Source organism: Helobdella robusta (assembly GCF_000326865.2).
Source record: "Helobdella robusta unplaced genomic scaffold HELROscaffold_1, whole genome shotgun sequence".
NCBI classification, from domain to species: domain Eukaryota; kingdom Metazoa; phylum Annelida; class Clitellata; order Rhynchobdellida; family Glossiphoniidae; genus Helobdella; species Helobdella robusta.
The window spans coordinates 9,745,373-9,770,817 of NW_008703570.1; the positions used below are offsets into that span (position 1 = coordinate 9,745,373).

A 25,445-nucleotide genomic window follows, 5' to 3' on the forward strand; every position below is an offset into this window, starting at 1 on the left:
TTGTTTGTTTGTTTGTTTGTTTGTTTGTTTGTTTGTTTGTTTGTTTGTTTGTTTGTTTGTTTGTTTGTTTGTTTGTTTGTTTGTTTGTTTGTTTGTTTGTTTGTTTGTTTGTTTGTTTGTTTGTTTGTTTGTTTGTTTGTTTGTTTGTTTGTTTGTTTGTTTGTTTGTTTGTTTGTTTGTTTGTTTGTTTGTTTGTTTGTTTGTTTGTTTGTTTGTTTGTTTGTTTGTTTGTTTGTTTGTTTGTTTGTTTGTTTGTTTGTTTGTTTGTTTGTTTGTTTGTTTGTTTGTTTGTTTGTTTGTTTGTTTGTTTGTTTGTTTGTTTGTTTGTTTGTTTGTTTGTTTGTTTGTTTGTTTGTTTGTTTGTTTGTTTGTTTGTTTGTTTGTTTGTTTGTTTGTTTGTTTGTTTGTTTGTTTGTTTGTTTGTTTGTTTGTTTGTTTGTTTGTTTGTTTGTTTGTTTGTTTGTTTGTTTGTTTGTTTGTTTGTTTGTTTGTTTGTTTGTTTGTTTGTTTGTTTGTTTGTTTGTTTGTTTGTTTGTTTGTTTGTTTGTTAACCTGTCTGTTTTTAACAAATTGTATGATTCTGTGTGCGCGCGCATAAATGAACGTCATGTGACATGGCGCGAACATCAACAGAAGACTGCCAACATGGGAAGGCGACGTTACAAGTGCTCCTAGTCATGTATGCATATATGAATGCATAGGTTGTCTGCCTGTCTGTTTGTCTGCCTGTTTGTCTGCTTGTCTGTCTGTTTCTGTCTGTCTGTCTGATTACATCTTTGTTTGTCAGTTTGCATCGTTTTTCGTTTGTTTGTTTATTTGATTATGTTTGTCTGTTTGTTTTCTAATTTTTGGTATGTTTTATGTTTATGCATGTCTATTTTTCTTTATTTTTCAGTCGGTTTGTTTGATCGTTTATTTTTCTTGTTTTTGTTTATACAATCGTTTGTTTGTCTTTGTGTGTTTGTTGCTGCTGTGTTTTTTATCATACGTATTTTTGCTTGGTTGATTGCTGTTGGGGCGTGCTTCGCTCTTTGGCGGAAGTCGTATTTAGTATCTTTTGAAGTATGTGCATGTGTGTGTGTATATGTGTGCGTGCGTTTGTGTGTGTCTGCGTGAGTGTGTGCGTGTGTGTATGTGTGGTGTGTTTTTTGTTGAAGTTCGCGCCTGAATCATCCTTATTTTTTGCTTAGTTGAACGTTAGTCGACATCATCATCGTCATCATAGACTTGATTACTACTTTCAATCAACCTCATCACTATCATCATCACTATCATCATCATCATCACTATCATCATCATCATTGTCATCATCATCATCATTACCTGTAAATAACCATTCGCGTATAACGACGTGTTTGCGTCAATTAAGTCGCAGTGCAAATCTTGAACGGCTCGGAAATAATGATAACGATTGTGTATATACGCAATATAGTACACGTGTGTGTATGTGCAGTACACATACAAGTGTATATGTGTACGTATGTGTCTTCTGCTGTGTATATACATGTGTATATTATAAGCGTATATTACAAGTGAATGTTGTGTGTGTGTTTTGTACTAATGTTTCTAAGTTTTCATATACATGTTTTTATTTATGTGGCCATGTTTGTGTATACATGTTGGTGTATGTGTGTGTGTATGTGTACCGTGCATGTAAGAAGCGTCTAGCCACAATGGATGATTTTTGTTTGAAATTTAAGTAAAATTTAATAAAATATTTTGCAGCGTGCAGACTGCCACGTCAGCAACCTTAGGAGAGTTCGTTTGAAAGAAATATTTGATTTAATTTGAAAATTTTGAATAAATTTCGAATAAGTTAGAAACGGTTGTCAGCCACGCACGGCGCTGTGTGTGGATACGATGCATACGAATTAACTGGGAAGGATCTAGACAAGTTTGACGGGGGGGGGGGGGCAAAAGTTTTGAGAATGTTTAAATTTTGAAATTTGACGAGAGGCTTAAAAACTAACCATATTTGTACTGGTGTGGCTAAAATTAGGCCAGTTACCTCTTTTCCGCAAAGGAACTATATATCAAAAACGCCTGAATACCCATTACCAAATTTTAAATTTTCACGCTCAAAAAATTGAGTACCGCCACTGTAAATTAAATATCTCTCAGCATAACAACATATCTTAATGTTTCTGCGCAATGAGTGCTTCCACGAAATTACAACAGGTAGACAAACCCAGAAACGCCAACACACATATGTACACACCCCACACACGCGTGTATATATACATATATGTGTGTATATACAACACACACATAAATACATATGTACACACCACACACGTACATATATAATACACAACACACACATGCACGCACAAACATAAACAAACGCACATCTGACGTTTATTAAAGAAATGGATTATTTATCGATACTTTTTTTATTTATTCACCACCATCAATGACATTAATGTTATTATTATTACTATTATTATTATTAATGTTGTTGTTGTTGTTATTATTATTAGCGTTATTATCATTGGAACATTCGAGTGATAAATAAGAAGATTTGCCGTCAGGAAGGGGCCTGACAAGATTTTTTCCTAAGATCCGACAATAATTGTTGCAATGACATGCAGTTTAGTTGATGTAGTGCTGGTTTCCGCTGCATGTGACGATGTTGATGTTGTTGCTGCTGCTGATGTTCTTGCTGATGAATGTAGGAGATGAAATAATATGCAACGTTATCGATGTCATTGGTGACGGTGTTTTGTGTGTGTGTTTGTGTGTTTGTGTGTGTGTTTGTGTGTGGGTTTGTGTAAGTGATGTAGCATTTTTCAAGAGATAAATAAATGAATAATTGCCAGCAGGCCGCAAAGAAAAAAGAAACAAGTGACTTCATTATGGTGTAGTAGCGCTGTGCTTAATTAACTGAGGAACTCATCCTCCACCTATCTATCTTTTCATTAACATACGCTTAATTTGCGAGATAGAGGTGAAGAATGAGAAGTGTAGAGAGGAGAAGGTAAATGAAAAATAAAATGGAAAAAAAAGGTTGAAGTTGGAAGATCATTTAAGAAATATCTTTAAAAATGGAGGAACATCATCAATTATCAATTATTTTTAATAAGAAGTTTCACTATGAACATTTGTATGAAAATATTTTTCCAATACTTAAAATAAAACAAAAAACAAAAACCAAAATATAAACAACAATGTCATTAACAGAACTTGTCAAGGGAGAGGCAAAGAAGGCGAAACAGAAAAAATAATTAGATGAAAAAGAACATATACGAACCACTTGCATCTGTCATCCGACAAACAAGCAACACGTCACAAACCTTTAAATAATTGATGCCAAACAAACACCTCTCTTACTCTTAGGTCTGCTGCTTTTTTCGCTACTCTAATACGATTATTGTATATTTTGTAAAACGACAACAATTTGTGAAAAATACGTCTCTTTATTCAATCTAACTTAAATGTTTAAATGTTGGGTTAATTTAATTTAAAAAAATACACCGGCCTGAGTTACGCTATAAAATTGTTTAGAAACGATTTAGAGTTAGTAAGAAGGTACGTGCGTTGGTGATCATAGATGACAAGCTAGGTGTCATTGCTTGACAGGCTATTGGTCAATAAATATTCTACTCGTCAGATGAACAACAACAACATTCAAACAGTCAAAAAAGAAAGTAAAAATTAAACGAAATGACCACGAAATAATAAAATAGTAACAAAATAATAATGACAGTGAGCATAAATCTATAGGCTATGAATAGCGTGAACAATAATGAATGACTTGAAAACCGAATGTAAAATAAATTATGCATTTGTAAATGAATGGAGAGAATTAACGTCGGAATCAATTTTCTTTTATTGGACGTGCGCAGTTGTCGGTTTGTGCGTCGCATCCGACTGCATTGTTCGATTGATCGATAACATCGCCGACCGAGTTGGAACATTCCTCCTTGTCACCGGCACATGCTGTTTTGTTTGATTGATCGCCTGCAACCTTTACATCGCATGCATTCCCATTGTCAATCTCATCATCATTAACTTGGGCATTGTTTGACGAGTAGATGCTGGTCTGCTGTTTAGTTCTCAGTTCATATTTTAATTTTTCTTTCAACGGCAGTGCTTTAACGATCAGCTCATCTTTAAATTTCTTAGCTTCTTTATTAAATTTATCCACCAATTCAGCTCGACGAGAAGTCGGTACGGTGGATCTCGGTCCTGGAATTTTCTTCGGTAGGTTGAACGTATCGATATATCCGCCCCACGGTCCTTTGGGATTTTTTTTCGCTGTTCCGTAAAGATGTCCTCTGTCGTTTCCTATGAAGTGCGTAAAGCCGATCATGGTCTTTTTACCGAGAGTGCAGTCTCTCTCCTTCGGAATTTCCCAGTTCCCCAAACGTTTCGCCTCGAAAGAATCCCGGTACTGGCTGTTGTGCCAGTCTTGAGACATTTTGAGAAGTTTTGAAATAAAATTATCGCTAACTAATAATGCAGAAATGTTTATTCGCTTTGGAAATGTTTTGAAATAAAATTATCGCTAACTAATCATGCAGAAATGCTTATCTGTTTAATCTTATCTTTGATAATCAATCGATAACTCGTCCGTTTACTTGGCAGACCAAATTTTATAACTGAACTTGAGATTAAATTTTAAATTCAAATTGCTTCATGAAACATTTTGTTTGTAAACAATGCTGTCAGCAAAGAATTGTTCACATTTAACAAACAAAATCGCAACATTTTTGTCTTAAGTTATTTACTACTAATCAAATGAAAGAAAAAATAAAAAGTTGCTTCCTGACACCTGGGAGATACAAATTAATCAAATCATCAAACCAGCGGACTAATCAAACCAGCGGACCAACCAAATCAGATTATGTTTCAATAGTAAATGCGTGTAACGGGGGTCAAACTAAATTTTTAGCACTCCGTCCATTCCAAACTCAATCATTCATTCATCTATTCATTCACTCATACATACATGTATACATACATACACAAACATATATTCACGCACACACACACACACACACACACACACACACACACACACACACACACACACACACATATATATATATATATATATATATATAATAGCGGTGTGTACAACATTCAAATAGAATAATCATTATAACAGAGAATATAAGCATTAAAAGTAAAACAGAACAGACGCACTCTAAATTAGACATGGATTAAACAATAAACTGGAATGACTGGGAAAAAATGATTGAATGATTGATTACCTATAACAAAACCCTCCACGAAGAAATAAATTTTGTGCAGTCAGATGTTCATCATTCACTGACAAACTTCAAACCGAAAAAAGAGCGTATGGTTCGTAAACGCCTGACACACGAGAACACCATATGACATTTATTCGTTAACAAAAAGCACAACAGAACAATGTTTCATTTTCGATATTTACTGGTCAAAGGAATCAATGCTTAAACTAAATCAATAAAAATATGCCACCATAAAAAAATTTACAATCATGAAATAAAGATTGTGAGTTAATTACAATAGAAAATAATTATAATTTATCTTTATTAAGTGTAAGATTTCATAGGTAATTTGAATATGAGTATAGAATTGAAGAATTAATCGAATATTAATAATGAAAATCAATCGTCGGACAGCAAAGATTCTTTGATATCTTTGGCCAGCATAGAACCAATAACAATTTTATCACAGTTGACCTTGACATTGACTTTTGATTGGTCCTTCACAGATATGGAGACCAGGACGTCTGCCTTGCTAGAGGCAGTCCTACCCGCAAACAGGTAGACGTGTTCTTTCTGGCAGGGAACGAGAAGGATGTTTGCCACTTTGAAAATTCTGTTGCACAGTTGTTGCGGATTCTTCGCGACATCTTCACTGACGTTTGCCAGGGTGAAAGAGTTTTCGTTCATGCCACCTAATTTGCCTGATTTGTTTTTACGTTAGTGAGATTAATAGTTACAAATCATAAAAGATGGAGTAGTTTAAAATGTTATTAAAACAAAACAATTAGGATAAAACAGGAAATAGTAATTAGAAAAATTAAAAAACAGATATTCGAATAATTTTGAAAAAATTAAACGGTGCATTTTGCTAAATCAACCTTGCATAGTGAAAAATTCCTTCTCATTGACAGTATGCGGCCTGATAATTTCGCCGACAGGTGGCGAAATTGAAAGATTATTCTTCTTATCTCCACAGCAAACTTCGAACTGCGCAGATTGTGTGGTGTCGTTGAAATCGACCAACAAGACGACCGTTGATTTGTTGCCAGGAGCTAGCTTGGCTGATGAAGCCAAATGGAATAGAAATAATCGCGTTATTCAGTATGTTTGCTGTCTAACACTCATTTGCTAATCTAGCATGACAACTATCGATGAATAACGAATGAATAACGAATAATAATAATAATTCAATAACGAATGAAGCCATAAAGCGTAAAGTTAAATGAAAATTATACACGTTATTTATTGCTGATAAATATTTTGTGGCAACTATGAAACAACTACCGATTTCTGTAAAGTCCTGCATGCTCATGCCACTTCCCAGTTTCTGATTTTAAATTAAATTGACAGTCATTTTCAAATGAACTAATTTTATATTTCAACTCTATGTTGAACCAATTCAGTTTAAATAACTTTCAAATCACAACGAAAACACAGAAATCCACGGCATCATCTTCAATATCAGCATTGATAAATAAGTCTACGAATAGTTCTATCTGGATCACATCGACATTATTTTTATCACTTTTTGCACATTCGAATCATCCATCAAACTGCAGCATGACAAACCCATCACAACAAAACCCATCAACTATTAGATATCCCCCATTCTGTCGGCACGTTATATCTTTCATATTTCCACCACAATTTCATATTCACCACCATCCTACACGAAAACCACCTGATCCACCCACCTTATCACCCATCCTGATGTTCTCAACGACAGTGTCCCCTTCGTTGGAGATGACCAGTTCGATGGAGACCATGGAGGGACAGAAGATGGAGATGGTGCGAGAGAAGGAGTAGTAGATGGAAATGCCAGCACCGGACATTCTGTTCAAAAGCTCCTTGGCTGGTCGTGGTCCCAGCGTTGAACCGACCACCTTCGTGCATTGATCGGGGAATGCATGATTGAATGAACGGAAGTTAAAAAGATGAATAGGTAGGTAAGTAGTAAAAGATAAATGGACTGGTAGGTGGATGTTGAGTGAAATCCTTTCAGACGGACATGTTACAATATGAAGGGTAGATGACTAAATTATTTATAACATTATAAGTGACAACAAATTCAACAACAACATTAACAACAACAGCTTCATCAACACTAACATTAGTGTAGTTGGGTTTTGTTGGAGGTTGAGATGGAGCGACTGATTGAAGAAGCGGGAGTGAAGGAGTGAGAATCGGGAAGGGATTAAGGACTGAAGACGACGAAGGACCAACTGAATAAAATTTGAGCATTATTATAATCATCTCTACGATTAATTACTTCATCCAGCTAACCAAATTCAGATTATCAAAGCCAACAAACACATCGACTTTAGATCTAAAATTAAAAAATATAATTTTTACTAACAGTCATCCAGATCAAGGAGGAGTTGAGAAGGCTTAACAGACTCATCTGATTGGTTGTTGATTTTGCTTGTGGAAGGAGCCAGATCTTTTTGACCCTGTCCGGATATTATAAAAATTGGCAATGTCAACGTTCAGTTGGAAACAATTAAAAAGTTTTGAAAAATTTGAAAGGTAGGAGCAAAGAAAGTGAAGGATAGGTATAGAATTAAAGGTAAAAGGGCAGTTAGGAAAAAGAATGAATGGTAGGTATTATTACGACTTCTATTTACATTTTCCTGTTTTTTTATTGAGGGAGCACTCTCCTTTTCTTTCCCAACTTCATCATCGTCATCGTCAGTGTTACTGCTTTCTTCGCTGTCGCTATCCGGGTCACCATCATCATCATCATCATCATCGGTGGCACTGCTACTACTATCATTACCATCACCGATTGTCTCTTTGTGTTTATGGACGATCGTTTTAGATCTGTTACTCTTGCCGGCAGCCTTCACATCATCACCTCTTCCATCATCATCATCATCGTCGTCGTCACTGGAATGTTGCTTGGACGTTTTAACTTTTTTAATTTTCTTTCCGCCATTATCGCTGCCATCAGAATCATAATCATCACTCGTGTCATCATCATCATCGTCAGAATCGTCCGCACTGGCAAGTGACGACGAAGTTGCTGACGAATCATCACCGCTACCTGAAGAGGAGTCTGCTCCGAATGAATTCAATCAATACCATTATTTTCAACGCACATTTATTTATATTTATTTATTCATTTATTTATTTATTATCAAATATTTAAAAAGCGCTTAAAAAAACAAAAAGTTACTCAAAAGCACTATCCATAACAGTAAAATGATGAAATAAATTAATGATCTAATCGAACCAAATTAATAGATATTATCTATAATGAAAACAAATGTTTTTTCAGATTCTTTTTAATTACATTAACCTCTTGTTACAAATTATATAGAAATTTTTATCAAAATAATATTAATAGTCTTCAGGAATAACTTGATGAAATAAACGAAAAACGGCACCAACCAACAAACCAACCAACCAAACCAACTCAACCTACTCAGCCAACCAACCGACAAACCAACCAACCAACCTTCAGAGCCACTATCTTTTCCAGTTGCTCCTCGATTTTTACGACTTTTACCTCCATCGCCATCTTCGTCTTCCTCTTCATCAGAAAAGAATGGCTTGTTCACCTTCTTTTCAATTTTCTTGATGAACTTCTTCTTCTCAGACCATGGAAGGGCAGGTTCGATGTTTCTGACCGAGGGGTCGGGGGCTACATCGGGCCAATCAGGCAGTTCCTGGTAGTCTGATGTCCTTACTCCGATAGCGTGTGAAAGGGTGCCCAGCTGGAAATGATCCATGTCTATGGAAGTTGAGGAATTCAAATAAATCAGGATTTCATATTTACTGTTCCATTTAAGAATAAATCAAAAAACACGCTATACATCAAAAAGACAAGTGCAATGAAAAAGCGACCCTTGAACAAAATGTAAAGCAGAGCCACCTTTGAATCTGGATTCCAGAACAGGAACGGGCTTCGGAGCCAATAAAATTTTTTTTGCATGTTTAGCAAGCAGTCCTCCCTCCTTGGATGCCCCTGTCTTGTCCTCCTTCAAAGATACAAGCTGTCTGAGGAAACGAGCTCTGTCTCTGATGTCGTAGTTGATGTCATATTTGGCGAGGTTGAAGACATACTGGCAGAGCAGTTTGGTCTGCTTCGGGTTGGTCAAATAGAGTTTCGTTGCCAGGTTGAGGATTTGCAACTTCACAATGTCTTCCTGTTTAACATTGTTGTCAGCGTTGTGTCATTAATGTTCATTAAAGCTGTCGTTTTGTTAATACGAGAAAATAATTCAAACATTAACTTTATTTTTATAACCTCATCGACAAAATTTTTAGCCATTTTCCTGAGGACATCAGGGGCAATCTTTGGAACCCTGTCTGAATATTCACCAATCAGCCAGAGTATGCTGGCCTGGTTGTGTACAGAAATAAAAAAAATTTAAATTTTAAGAAAACAAAAATATGCCGTCATCATCACCATCATCATTATATTGCCCGCGACGGGATTTTCTTTGGTCTGTGACAACATTTAAAAATTTTATAAAAGACACAAAAAAAATTTGCCACAGTAACAAATTTTTTTCTTCAATTAAAAGTAATGAACTGCAACAAGATGATGAGCAAGGAGCAGGATAATGTAAAAATCAACAGGTCCCCATCTTGTTGCATGCCAAGTTCTCCTATTTAATTAAATCCCGCAATATAATAACTAAACAAAAAATTTAAATTTTTGATTAATGGTTTAAAAAATATAAAACCTTGGCCATTGGAACAGCAATGTGGTCAGTCATCTTGGCCATGTGTACGATAATGTCTTTGTGATCTGATGGCTGAACAAATAAAACGAATGTAAAAATGAACAACACACAAAGATGTATGCATGAAGGTGAGTGTGTGTGTGTGTGTGCGTGTGTGTGTGTGTGTGCGTGTGTGTGTGTGTGTGTGTGTGGTGTGTGTGTGGTGTGTGTGTGTGGTGTGTGTGTGTGATGTGTGTGTGTGCGTGTGCGTGTAGCGTTAGTCTGTTTGTGCATAAAAATAAATACACATGCGTGTGTATGTCGTTTACTTACTCGCATCTGAAGTAACTTCTTGATGACGATGACACTTTCGCCCACGACAGCTTCTGTATGGACAGTTAAGAAAATTGTACAAAAAATGCTTCAACATAAACTTTATAAGCATTTCAACGCGTTGTATAGATTTGAACATCAGCCGACTAAATAGATAGACAGATAAATGATAAAAACATGAATTTTCAAATATTTTCGCACTAGAAAACAACAAAAACAAGCATTCACATACAAGTACAAACGAACAGACACAAAAGCAAACATCAAACAAACAACTGACCATTGCGATTAGATAGAAGATTGACCAGTCCATTCAGACAGGTGTCTGTAATCTCGGATATTGTGGTGGCGCACCTGCCTATGGACTGGATGGTTGCCGCCGCTAACTCTTTATCTGAACTCGATACATAGGTCTGTGGCCATGGGGCGGTCGTGATGATCATAATCATGGTGACCAAAATAATGATGATGTTCAGGACAATGCCGATGATAATGACGATGATAAAGTAGAAATGAAGGAAGGTGATAACTACGTTGTAAATGAATAAAATAATTAAACATTCTAACAACTACAATTGATATGTTGTAGGCAGTTATGGTAAACATGATATTTGGACTGAAATAACAAAACGCGTAGTTAATGTTAGCATGATATAACCTGAAATTCTCTCAAGATTGTTGATATGTTGGCGTCATTGGCTAGGTTTGTTAATATTTCAAGCTGTGGGTGGGGTCACAACATTTAATGAAAAACATGCGTGCATAAATTACGTCTGTTTTCTTAATTTTTTAACCACTTGATTTAAAACAATAGAAGCCATGATAAACTAACTAAAAAATACGCTGTTTGCCAAGAAGAATGATCTAATCAACCGGCTAAACAAAATTAACCAGCTAATTATAAAATTTCAAAACAATCAAATGCCACTCAATCACTAAATCATAAAACCAACCACCTAATAGCCATCAAACATCTATTAAGAAACTGATCATCAACCAATCAACAACTAACCAACCACCAGCCAATCAACAATCAACCACTAACCAATCACCAACCAGCTAATTATCAACCAATCATCAATCAACCAACCTTCAATAATTTGACATGTGCAGGGTCATTAAACCTTACGAAGAAACTTTTCAAATATGGTTCGAACATCAACTGACGAACAAGATATACGCAACAATTAATTATACAATATCCATTAATTAATTATACAACATTCATAATTACAAAACAAAACATCGAATATTAATTTTGAATAAATTAAAAAAAAATGGCGGATACATTAAATGCTGAAAAATGACCTTCTGCTTGACAGACATGGAAGCGATATTGGTCAATACAACGTACTGCACCTCCCTGGATAAATGTTACACATTCATTCATCATCGTCATCATCATCCTCATCTTTGTCATCAGAATTAATGTTGTCGTTATTTTTTTCGCTGTCAGTCATTATGATCATTATCATCACTCTGATGGCGCTATTTACTAACGACAACATATTTTGTAGCACACCAACCAAGACATTCCAACTACCACAAAGTCTCTAACCCCTCCCCTCAACTAACTTGTGGCCCCTGAGCAGACGAATAAGAGCCTTCGCAATGGTGGAAACTTCTGACTTTGGGGCACAGTGATGGTACAACTGAGCCACCGCCATTACTACCTTTGTTACAAATGCAAGAACAATAGACAAGTCATTACATTAGAAATACTGTATAAATAAGTGAACGGAGACTTGAAATTGAAAGTAAAGTTCAGGGCAGATTGGTAGTCATGGCCAACAATTTTGATTTACGACTCAGATTTCTGGAACAATCGAAATGCAATCACGAGCCGGATAAGATAATTAAGCTGATTGAGTGTGGACCATATGTTGACCATGCTTAGATTAGTATAAAAAGTATAAAATTAACAAATAATAAACTAAATCAGACTAATTAAGCAAGCAATGAATGTAATGAAGGAAAGAGAGAGCTAACAGCAGCATTTCGACTGTTCAACAGGGGTCTACATGTCCTGAGAAGCAGTCTGTGATCAGGGTCCATGACATATGATTGACAGGTTTTCTTCTCTTCTGATTGGCTGGCTGATTTTTTCTTCCTACTACCCTCCTTATCTGATTCGTCGCTTGAACCATAAAATGCTTTTTGATCATTTTCATCTAGGGGTTCCTAATTAATTATTAAAATGGATGGTTAGTCGATTGGTGGTTAAATTGATTTTGTGGTATGGGCAGTTCAATTTTGAGTGAAATGAAAATTAAAGTTGTTATAACAACTTTAACTAAACAACTTTTTGAATAATGGGATGCAGAAAATTGTTGTACACCTAATGTAATGAGTAAATATGCAAGTAAATGTATAGAGTCAGCCTGTTAGATGATCCAAGATGTGAAATTTAAACTTCAAAATAATGAAATGGTGAAAATTGAAATGAGAACAAATGAAAACTAACAGCCTGGTTTGGGTTGACAAATTGAAGTCTGCAGTATCGAGTTAACATGTTGATTATGACAACCTGAGACAATTTTTTTTTAAATTTCATTAATTTCAGGTTGAGTAACTTATGTATGTTATTTTACAATGTTTCTTTATTTGGGCCATTTAAAAAACGGATCAATCAATAGTGTTATGAAAATATTTATTAATATTTGACAAAAAATCAAATTCCAATGAAATGTTTGCCATAAAAAATTCTTTAACATACTCTGTGGGAGAACATTTTACATTGAAAAAGCGCAAAAAATGGAAACAGAATTGCAAAATTTGTAACAAAATGTTCCAACCTGCCCCCACTCCTCAACATCGACAAGCAGATTGCACAGCTTTCTGTAATTCTTATGAATCAAATCGATCCTTTCTGGGCAGACTTCTTCAAATGCCTGGATGGCACTGCCTGCTACTAACTTCAATGTTGAATAAGATGATGATGACGAAGATGATGGCGATGAAGAAATCATGTGCATGTTAAGTGAGTAATGCAAAAACTAAATTGGCTTTCAGAATGTATTTTACAAGTAGACAAGCAAATGCACTAACTGTTGTTTTATCTGCCAATAATTTCTCAATAACTTCAATCAGTAAATCTTTTTGCTCAGGATCAAGGCTGAAATATGATGAAAAAAAAACATAATAGTAACAAGGAACTGAACAGATTCTAAAAAATCCAATAGGAAAAAGACCTGTAGAGCTTCGGGATGGCGTGGGCAGCAGTCTTCCTGACGTAAGGAGACATATCTGAAACTGACTCCTTGATGGCCAGCATCATGATGGGAACGATCATCGGCACTCGAATGCTGGACAGAACTCTCAATGCACTGCCGCGAATTAGCTGGTTTGGGTCCTAGTTTCAATTCAGATTAAAATGTAAAAATTGATAGTATAGAGCAATGGAAAAAAAAATATTATGATTAGAAGACTAATTCGTAACTAAAATGTTTAAAAATTTGTTGGAAAGTAAAAAAAAGTACATCAAAATAAAAAAACCTTCAATGCCCTTTGGAAGGTACTTATGGATAGGAGTGCAAGGTCTTGCTGCTCCTCTGCATAACGAGTCAGGTAGACGTACACTAATTTCTTGACCTATTTCATGAGAATAATGACAATTTCTTTAAATACCTACAAAGTGCACCACCAACTATTACTACTCTGTCACTTCACTCACCTACAACTACAACTTACAACAGAAAATAAACTCACATTTTAGATATAATATTTATAGTTATATTAGGTATTATTAAGAAATGTTCATAAGTAGTGTTCAGAAGCAGTTAAAAAAATTTCATGAGACATGATCATTGATACTTCAATGTTCTTGGAGACAACATTCTTGACAACAGCTGGAAAGAGATCAGATGCATCCTTGCCTTTTGCTACCATCTTCAAATTTTGAAAAGTTATAAAAATTTTTAAAATTAGAAAAAAAAGTTAAATAAAAAAATATTGCTTATTTTATTTACAGCATCAAAATGGGTGATCACAATTCTCATTAAAGATCGACTAAAAATCAATATAACAACAGTTCTCACTGATGTTATTAGCATAATTCCCACAATTGCAACACAATAACTTACCCCTATAATTCTCTTCATAGCTTCCAATTTCATGCTATCCTTGTTATTATCTAACATCTGCTTCAAGTCCTCATGCCTTCAACAAATGAGATTTATTCAGTAGAATTGCAATGATGTTTGACATTGACAAGAATACAAGTTGTAATTGACTTAGTTTAGAATACAGTATACTTCAAATTTTATTTATACCAACTTTTGATTCTTATATAAATTTACTTTTGTTAGATTTTTAAAAATAATTTGAAATATAAATTAAAAAAACATTGATCTAATGAGTTCATCAAAGAGAATTAAAAATGATAGAAAAATTATTAAAGTTTAATATATAAACAGATTGTTTTACATATAAAACTCCTTAAAATAAATTTTTCATATTTTGAAATTAAATGAATAATAACTAATCATTTATTTTATCAATGTCTTGACAAAATCAATATGAAGTTTAAGATAACTAATAAAAATAAAATATTTAAAATTAAAAACATACTTTTTGTAATCATTCATGAAGAAACTGCTACTAGCAGGGTCACTGGCGATGTCTAAGTCCTTGCCATCGGCCACATTTCCCTGAGAGGATGGAGGTCTCTCATTGCTATAGGAAACTTGAAAACCATTACTACTGGACATCATCTTCTTGTGCCTGCCTTCAATGTTCAATCAATTAGTTTATTTTATATATTATATAGTCTTGTTTGATTTGACTTGAGATTATGTTGAATTGACATGAATTGTTTTTGATTTGGCAGATCACACAAGTTTTAATATTGATTATTATTTCTTTATTTAAAAATTTAAATTTTAAAATAAATTGAATAAAAATTTTAAAAACTAACTAGAACAGTCTAAAATATTTAAATATTATTATATATTAAATATAAAACTACTTTAATAAAACATAAATAATATAAATAAATTAATAAATAAGGTAATTGACGTGAAAAGTTTTACTTTTTGGAGTATTTTCTAACTGAACGGTGAATTCTTGCTAAAAAAAATCCACAAACTTATGTTGACGGGTCAACCGGAAGTATATAATTTAGATTTGTAATATGACTAGTTTAAAAGTGGACAAAAATAAATTTTGTGAAGTTCACTTTTTAAATATAAACAAAACATCGTGATAGCGACAGACAAAATGAAAATTTTACAGATCAAAATCAAGTTTTTGTATTAGTTAATGTTGTCGTTGTTTCTACAAAATTGTTAAATTTTTTTCATCTTTCAATTAATTTTTTTCTTTTCAAGTTAACAGAATCGGATCTCAGATTTTTTTATTTAAAATTTTAGATTTAGTTTAGATTAGACTTTAATCACTTTATTAATAAATTCAAATTTTTTATTAGAATTTAATTTAATTTTATTTTAATAGATTGAAATAAAAAGAACCAACTGAATTATAATACTAATAGTTAATTTCACAATTTAATAATAATAAATGGCTGAGAAGTATACATTTATTGTTGTGGGGGGAGGAATAGCTGGTGTCTCATGTGTTGAAAATGTTGGTGTCTACTGGATGAATAGATAGACATTTTTTAATTTTTGAAAGTTTATTTCATATTTTAATTATGATATTTATTAAATAGAAATAAATTTTTTACCTCATTTAAAAATTGGGAAAGAAATGCATATCATTTCTTGCATAAAAATCATTTGATGATTTTATTATGATTTAAAAAAATTGTTCAAAAACATTTTTCTAGCTGGCCACATTATGTCCAGAAGATAATATCTTACTCATCAGTTCATCCCCAATTGTAAAATCAGTCATCAATCTAAAACAGGTGTGTGCTATCTATAATAATTATGCTATTATAAAATATATCTCTAGATAGCTACAGTAATTTTCTGTGTCTTCAAATCATTTAGTTTATTTTTATTGTTATTTCTTTACTAATTTGCATAGTTTAATTATAATTAAATAAATAAAAATTTTTGAAAACATCTAATGACAGTTGACTAGGAACCTGGAGCAATTTGATGTTTATGAGAAGCATTCATCGGAGCTAGAGTCCCAATATGCCAATGTGTCAATCACTCAGGATGAGGTCTCATCGTTTGATTCATTTAATAAGGTCATCTATATCTAATGATGGATTGATTAGTTAAATTATCACAATTTTTTAGTTTTGTTAATGATAACACGATAATAATTTAAAATATTCACACAGGTACTTGGCACCATCAATAGCAAATCATTCAGATATGAAAAATTGTGTATTTGTACTGGGGCTAGTCCAAAGGTTAGAATAGATTGTTTTTTCGCTATATAGCAATTTTTATTTGTATTTGGATGATAATTTTTAAAAAGTATAGCAATTTTAATGTTAATACTGCTTATTTCAAGTTAAAACACTCTTCTCAAGGTGATTGCAAAGAACAATGAGTTTGTTATTGGCATCCGGGACACAGAAACAGTTTTTGTTGGTCAAATAAATGAATAGTTGTTAAATATTCAACATGTGCGATGAAAATAATAATGATAATGCCTTGTTCTGTTTATCATTTTTATCATCAATATCATATATATAACTTATTTTGATTATTTTAGCAGGAATAAAATTTATTCATTTTTTAATTTCATTTCACTTTTTTTTCAATTCCTAGCATTTTATTATTTTTATTATTTTATCAAATGTTTGGCATCAAACAATTCTTACATTTAAAATTCAAAATTTCTTAATTTATTCACATGGAATAATTTATACAGAAAATTGATTTTGTCATCACTACATCATTGCTGGTTAAAATAATTTAATTAATTTAATCACATAACATGACCTAATCACATAACTTAATTGATTAGGAGTTTGAATCCAGGCTTGTCAAATCTCGCAGGGTGGTCATTGTTGGCAATGGAGGGATTGCCACAGAACTAGTGTAAGTGCTGATAGCCTAGCTGATTATAATTACGTTAGCATATTTGGTAACTACAATGAACATCATCAAAATACCGTCATCATATTTTTTTACATTTTCTCTTACTGTCATTACAAATTCGCGACACCTTTATTGTCTGTCATCAATAAACTGTTTGTTTGGAATTTGCAAAACGAAACGAAAGGCATCAACGTACCAACATGTACCTACAATAAATGTGTACCTTTTGATATAGATATAGTATAGTGAACAACAAATCACGTCATTCCTCTAAAACTTTAATTCAAAGTTATTTTTATATTTATTCAAATTTTGAAGTTTTAAAATTCAGCGATGTGAAGTGCTGTGGGCTATAAAAGATAATTCGATAATCAGCACCTTCATTGATCCGGGGGCATCCAGGTTCCTCCTTCCGCACATGTTGGGCGTGGGAGCCGAAGAGGAACCTTTTGTGAAGAGGGGGAAGTTTTCCGTTGAAGCAGGTCAATTGTTGGCTCTTCGTTCTCTGATTCAATAAATTGTTGTCATAACTATTTCTTTAACAAACTATTTGTTCGCCCAAAAAAATTATTTTTATTAGCACCTATGGCGTTCGTGTCAACGTTTAATCGACGAATTGGCAGAGTGGTTAGGACCTCCGTCGCCACATTACACGCCGTTTAATATTTAAAGAGTTCCGCGTGACATTTTCAAAACTCTTTTGCGAATATCAATGAAGTCACTGCTGCCATGCCGTGCGTGCAAGGCATTAATAGATACCTTTGGCTCATACCTCGAGCGCCTCAGTCGCCTGCGTTGCCGCTCAATAGATGGCATTGTTATACTTAATTGCCGCTTGTTAAGGCATACTACGCATTTTCATATTTGCAAAAATTATTCAAATTGAAAAATTATCTAAAAATGAGTTCAGATGCTGCTGGGTGTCTCAGAGCAAGTAAGGATGCCAACACGCATACCTCCAGTTACGGGTGTGCGCTGGGACCGGATTGGATTGATCTGCTGAAGGCACAAGGTCGAACTAGCAAGGTCAGGTGCAAGGAGGACATTGTTGTGATGAGGATGTCGTTATAATGGCTGATGTTTATTTATACTTGCGATGATGCGCGTGTGTTTGTACGCCAGTACCTACGCATGCCTCGTGTGTTCGGCCATTTGATATCAGATTCGCTTACAATTCTTAATGCCGATGGTTTTCATTCGCATAATCATTCAATCAAATTTTAAAAGATTTCTGTTGGACAGAAGGATGGGGATAAGATGAAAACAGTTGAGTACTGCGTGGAGGTGAAGGACATTCTGACCTTGAATCAGGTCAGGTCACTTGGTTTGATCCAGAATTCTATTGAAGGATCCGCACTGAATGATTTAGGTGGTTAATAATTACAATGATGATCGGACTGATAACAATAATGACGGTGATAGTTGTCCTCTAAATAATGATGATTCATTTAGTGAATAATTTGCTCATTTTGGTGTCTGTAATGTTAATGTTAGTGCTTGGTACGATGACGATATGGTAGTGATGAAAAAAATATTGGTAATAATACTGCGGACAGATTTCAAATATTCACACACACACACATATGTGTGTGTGTGTGTGTGTTTGTGTGTGTGTGTGTTTGTGTGTGTGTGTGTGTGTGTGTGTGTGTGTGTGTGTGTGTGTGTGTGTGTGTGTGTGTGTGTGTGTGTGTGTGTGTGTGTGTTGAAGGAGTCTTAATTAATGATGCAGAGTGGCCGGTGTACGTCCGACTGACCAATGAAAAGTTGTACGGCTGTGATTTCGTGATCAGTGCTACTGGAGTGCTGCCCAACATTAAATCATTTGAAAATGTTAAGGTGGCTGTGATGACGATAATGAGGGGGGAGGATGTTGATGATGATTTTTTGTTGGATGCCTCGTTAATCACGGTGGTGGTCATAAACTATGGTGGTTGTGGTTAATTATAAAAATGGTGATGATTATTGAGACGATGATTACTGCAATGATGATAATAACAAAACAAAAACTAACCAGCGTGACGTATTGAATTTCTTTTAATTTGAAAGTTTGAATTAGGGAAAGATGGCGGTTTACTAGTGAACGAACGTATGCAGACGTCGATCAGTGATGTGTACGCCGCCGGGGACGTGTGTACAGCGGGCTGGAAACTATCACCATTCTGGCTGCAGGTGTTATTTGTGCACTTTACCTAGTGAAAATTATGTATGGTGTGTGAGGACGATGATTCATGGTATATGAGGATGATGATGCATGATATATGAGGATGATAATGCATGATATATGACGATGATGATGTATGATATATGAGGGTGATGATGTATGATATATGAGGATGATGATGTATGATGTATGATATATGAGGATGATGATGTATGTATGATATATGAGGATGATGATGTATGATATATGTGGATGATGATGTATGATATATGAGGATGATGATGTATGATATATGAGGGTGAGGATGTATGATATATGAGGATGATGATGTATGATATATAAGGGTGAGGATGTATGATATATGAAGATGATGATGTATGATATATGACGATGATGATGTATGTATGATATATGAGGATGATGATGTGTGATGCCTACGATGAATATTTTAATTTGAACCCCTCGTCAATAGATGAGATTGTGGAGCCAAGCAAGACAGATGGGCGTCCAGGCCTCACGCTGCATGGTGGCAGACTGGATGTGTGGTGGTGGTCGTCGTGGTAGTGGCGATTGTGGTAATGGTGATGGTGCTAGCGTGTTCGACGAATCTGAACAAATGGATTTCTGCTTTGAGCTGTTCGCCCACGTAACGAAATTTTTCAATTACAAGGTGAAGATTTTTTTATTCATTGATGAATAATTTTTAACTCTGAAGAAATTATTTTTGACTGACTGGTTTTTCGGGTTTAATTTTTTATTCTTTTTTTTTAATTTTGGAAATACCGAACTGTTTTATTCGCTACCCAGTTTCAGTTTCTGTTCCACTCATTCCGTTTGGTTGTCAATTCTCATAAGTTCGATAGATCAATTAAACATTTTAATACATATTTTTAACCATTTCTTTAATTTAACTTTTCAAATTAATTAAATTATTATTTTTGCTATTTTAATGAAATTACTTTTTAGGTTATCTTACTCGGAAAGTTTAATGGACAGGATCTCAATGATGATTACAAACTTCTTATCAAAGTTGTGGAAGGTTGTTTTTTATTTTTATCACTATCATTTTTATTTATTTATTTATCATAATTAATTTTTTTTTATTACACAAATTTTATATGCATATCAATGTTATAGCATAAATAATTGTATTATTATATTTGTCAATGTATATATATATATATATATATATATATATATATATATATAATAAAATATATAACTTACATTATTTAATCGTATTAATAGTTATTAAATTATTAAATACAAAATGTTGAATGAATTTAGAGCAATGGTTTAATTAAAAAAAGGTGAGAAGTACATAAAAGTGGTTCTGCAGGGGGGTAGGATGGTTGGCGCTATACTCATTGGGGAGACCGACCTCGAGGAAACCTTTGAAAATTTGATACTGAATCAGCTCGATCTAACCAGATATGGCGATGGATTACTGGATCAGGATATTGAAGATTTTTTCGATTGATTAGATAATTTATGGATTAGTTAATGGATCAGGATATTGAAGACTTTTTCGACTGATTAGATAAGATTAGATGATTGATAGGTGGATTGGTTGATGTATTGATTGGTTTTGTTGTTGATAGACTCATTGATTGATCAGTTGGTTCTGATAAATGTTTTATAAATATTTTTAATATTTTCAACAAAATTGAATAAAATTATAAAGCAAATATTGTTTTGAGTATTTTACATGACTGTGTGCTACTCCTGCTTTGAAATACGAATACATCTTTATTTAGCAATCATGACTTTAAGATATAAAACCCAAGAAGTTTATTTAGTAATTAGGATATAACTGATCACATTACAGCAGCAATAAAAGGATGATGCTGATGGGCTAGCTTTTTATTGAGAAGTTTAGAAGGAATCTGCGTTTTAAAAAATATTTTAGTATTAAAATTCAAATTTTTTTGTAGCACGTCGTACATGTCCAATCGAACTCGCAGCACAAACTGTAAATGATCTAAGGGCCGGAAGAGGCCGTTGTTATGAGTGTTTCTATTAAAAGTAGATAAAACTCAGTTTTTAGACTAAAAAACAACTGTTTTAAAGAAAAATTTACCAACCATTGACTTGAGCAAAAAGTCATCAGCCAAATTTTTGCCGCACTAGCGAACATTTGCTTAATTATTTGACCAACCCGTCAAATTTCAAACATGCACAGGCGCGCATCACACGCGAGTATGAGAGTTCACTGATTCTAGCTTGTGGTTTAACTTCTGATTTCCCATAAACTGGCGTTTTTTTGGATCGTAGTAAGTTTTTGTTTAGTTGTATGATGAAATGTTTATGAGTCTTTAAAAAAATTGTAGAATTTTCGGTTAAAATAAAATTAATAATTTTAAAAATGGAATTTTTATTTAAGATATGGATGTTTGATTGAATTATGAATTGCGTGTTTATATACATACACACACACAAACAACCATGCACACATACAATGAAACACAAACATGCATAGCATACATTTTCACACAGAAAATAGCACGCACTTCACAATGCATTAACACATATTTCCGTGTGAATGGATAGCGTCACGTGATATGCGCCTGGCTACGTGTCTGTTTGTGTGTGTGTGTGTGTGTTTGATTGTGTGTGTGTTTTATTATTATTGATATTTATTTTGCTGTTGTTTGACGATTGATCTGAGAAGAGCATGGGAATGACGTTAATCTCCAATACCCGTTCCCATGCTGATGAAGATGACGACGACGATGATGATGATAATGGTAGTGATAATGACGATGATGGTGAGGAGTGCGATGACGTTGATAATGGTGATATATGAAATTTGTGGTGGTAATGATGACGTGATAATAATAATAATGATGATGATGATGATTATCATTAAAGTCATGATAATCTCGATGGTGATGTTGAACGATGAAAGTTCTAATAGCATTTTCTGCCTCGGTTTAATAAAATTTAATATAATATCATTTTTTTTTAAATTAGCATAAATTTCAAAAATAAAATATAATAAAAGAATATTATTTTTAAACAACAAACGAACAACAGGATGATGAAAGGGGAGGGCAATAAATAAATATTAACCAAATAATGAAAATACTTAATGAAACAGCATCGAAGAAGTACAGAGAAAACATGAATAGAAATAAAATGAGCAAACGAAAACTACACAGAAATGAACAAAACATGAAAACAAACAACGAACAAGCAAACAAAACTAAGTACATTAAAACATAAAACGAATAAACAACGAACGAACAATGAACAAAGGTGAACAAACAAACACGACGAACATGAGAATTCAACTCCCAAAGACCATTTCCACGCAATCAACGATCATGACACTCTACTAAGAATTATCTGTATATATCTAACTAAATATATGTTTATACATATGTCTGACTGTATGTGTGTAGTGCATGTGTATGTACGTATATATTTATTTTTTGTTTATCTATCTATTTATTTATTTATATATAAATATTTTATAAATAGCTTAAAATATATGTTGATCGTTATCGCTTATATGATCGCATAACGGTCTACGAAACATTAAATAATGACGATGATAATATTCAATAATAATAACAATAATAAACATAATAATAATAAACATTATATATATATATATATTCATATATTATTTATATATATATACATATATATTTAACATAAATATTATTACTGTACGCTTATATATATATTTATATATATAGTTCACATGGAACTATTGAGATGATTCTCGGTGATCACAATTGCAAGACCGTGGGAAAATAACTTTTTGCGTACAAAAATTGTTTTGTATATCGATACACACACACACACACGCACTCACTCACACATACATAAACAAATACATACACACTTATATTATATGTATCTATATTGTATTATGCGCCATTTATGAATTCTATTATTATGTGTAGAGTGATATATTTTATAAGCGTTCTTTTAAAATATGCATATAATTATTAATATGTTCGTTTCATTGTTTCATTGTTATTTCAATTATTTTCGTCTGGTTATGTAGAATTATTTATGTATCTGCTGTATGAATTTGTATACCTATGTGTGTGTGTGTGTGTGTGTGTGTGTGTGTGTGTGTGTGTGTGTGTGTGTGTGTGTGTGTGTGTGAAATAGAGAGAGAGAGAGAGAGAGAGAGAGAGAGAGAGAGAGAGAGAGAGAGAGAGAGAGAGAGAGAGAGAAGAGTGCGTGTGGTTGTTTTTAAACATTATAAGTCAATTTTTGGTAGTTAATACGTAATGTAAATGTAGGTAATACGTTACATTAAACCTTAATATGTCCTCATTTACACATTATTGTAATCTTATATTGTACCATGACCAAAATAGGTTTTTAGAAAATTTTTATTTATGAAAAAAAAGCAAACGAATGATTTTTTAACAAACAACAAATTTTATCAACATACGAAATAAATTACTACAGAACTTGCTCTTTCATCTTTAAAGTACATCTCCAGTTTTTAAAAATCAGCGATGACAAAATGGTCGAGCCTCTCCTTCCGGCAGTCATAACTTCCAGTACCAGGTACCATGTACCAGGGCAACTGGTGATCACACGTTCAAAGAAAAATTGACGAGGGATGCGATGCTGAGTTGAAATATTTTCTATTACGGTGTCAAGAAATGTAATAAATTGCCAGATTACATAAGACGCTGTTTGATATTTAGACCTTTTAGATATAAATTAAAAACTTTTCTGTTGTGTTTATCTAAAAATAATAATTTTATGTTTACGCCATTGCAAAGATGAAAGTTGTTTATTTGCGTATGCAAATAAACAACTTGTGGACATCTTCGTTAATATGTGAATGATTGAATATGAATATATATGTGTGTGAGTGTGTGTATATGTATGTATGTATGTATATACATATATATATATATACATATATATATTATGACTATTATAAAAGTATACATGTATACATTATATATATATATATATATATATATATATATATACTTATTTTATTTATAGCAACGAGAAAATTCGAGATTTTTTGGCGTGGGAAACATTTTTCTCCTTTGTTTTGTTTTTCTGCAAAACATTTGCTTTTTTAAATTTACACATTTTTGCAATCGCCTGCCTTTGTCGATGATTGTGTGTGTGTATGTATGCGTGTGTGCCCAATACTACTACTACTACTACTACTACTACACTACTACTACTACTACTACACTACTACTACTACTACTACACTACTACTACTACACTACTACTACTACTACCACTACTACTACTACTACTACTACTACTACTACTACTACTACTACTACTACTACTGCTACTGCTACTACTACTGCTGATGCTACTACTACTACTGTTGCTAATAATATAACAATAATAATAATTATTATTATTATTGTTTTTATTTTTTATTATTATTATTACTGCTACTACTAATGTTATCAATCTTGGTGTTAAAAAAGATAAAGATGAAGAGGCGATACAAAAGAGGCGATACTCGTGGGAATCAAAATGTATGTGTGTTTGTTTGTGTGTGTGTGTGTGTGTGTGTGTGAATGTGTTTGTTTGTGTGTGTATGTGTGAGTGTGTTTGTTTGTGTGTGTGTAATTTAAGTGTCTTTGGCCTGTTCATCTGCTTGCGTGTTGTCATCTTTGTATAGGAGTATAAATGTTTATAATGTAGAACTCGACAGTTTGTGTGTGTGTTTGAGTGTGTGTGTGTGTACTGCACATGTTATATTGAAATGTATGTGTAGAATTGAGATGAGATGTTTGCTAATGGGTCATTCTCTGTCAACTTGAACCATGGTCCACGCCCGACCATCTCCGATTTTTTTAAAATTTGAACAGTAAGTACCTCAATGTATTTCATCGACAAAATAAAATTTTTATAAAAAAATTTCAATTATTTTTCAAGTTATGAAGATTTTTGTGACAGCATCCTCAAATTTTTGAGCGATTTTTTTCAAAACTTGTACCTACGTAGAACGCTATATCTCTTGAACTAGCCAACATATCTTGATGAAATTTTTTGTGCATATCAGTGAAACAATGTAATAACAAAAAAAATAAATGTTATTGTCTCGAATCAAAGGATATTTGAACAAAAAATCTAGAAAAAAATGAATTTTTGAAAATTCACCGAT

The 25,445-nt window shown here is 33.2% G+C and overlaps 3 protein-coding genes across 3 annotated transcripts; 1 reads left to right on the forward strand and 2 right to left on the reverse strand.

The window, feature by feature from the left end:
- Positions 1-3,817: 3,817 nt before the first annotated feature.
- On the reverse strand, positions 3,818-4,420 carry HELRODRAFT_159400 (hypothetical protein; the record flags this gene model as incomplete). Its single annotated transcript, XM_009011287.1, has 1 exon — positions 3,818-4,420. The coding sequence occupies one exon, from the start codon at positions 4,418-4,420 to the stop codon at positions 3,818-3,820; it is 603 nt and encodes a 200-aa protein (XP_009009535.1).
- A 1,174-nt stretch (positions 4,421-5,594) lies between these two features.
- On the reverse strand, positions 5,595-14,358 carry HELRODRAFT_62184 (hypothetical protein; the record flags this gene model as incomplete). Its single annotated transcript, XM_009011288.1, has 25 exons — positions 5,595-5,896; positions 6,074-6,256; positions 6,480-6,522; positions 6,890-7,078; positions 7,257-7,417; positions 7,894-8,021; positions 8,100-8,253; positions 8,695-8,928; positions 9,070-9,343; positions 9,445-9,540; positions 9,887-9,958; positions 10,199-10,251; positions 10,479-10,611; positions 10,857-10,919; positions 11,289-11,360; positions 11,507-11,561; positions 11,774-11,871; positions 12,188-12,379; positions 12,663-12,725; positions 12,994-13,113; positions 13,247-13,313; positions 13,390-13,550; positions 13,694-13,789; positions 14,012-14,086; positions 14,281-14,358. Coding segments are annotated over 25 exons (3,162 nt in total), but the record flags the coding sequence as incomplete, so codon positions are not given.
- Positions 14,359-15,715: 1,357 nt separating this feature from the next.
- On the forward strand, positions 15,716-20,801 carry HELRODRAFT_62725 (hypothetical protein; the record flags this gene model as incomplete). Its single annotated transcript, XM_009011289.1, has 15 exons — positions 15,716-15,781; positions 15,984-16,064; positions 16,236-16,355; positions 16,452-16,523; positions 16,647-16,703; positions 17,087-17,160; positions 17,479-17,642; positions 18,092-18,207; positions 18,433-18,532; positions 18,890-18,990; positions 19,207-19,329; positions 19,794-19,861; positions 19,916-19,991; positions 20,288-20,363; positions 20,632-20,801. 15 exons carry the CDS (start codon positions 15,716-15,718, stop codon positions 20,799-20,801), a joined length of 1,464 nt encoding a protein of 487 aa, XP_009009537.1.
- Positions 20,802-25,445: the final 4,644 nt, after the last annotated feature.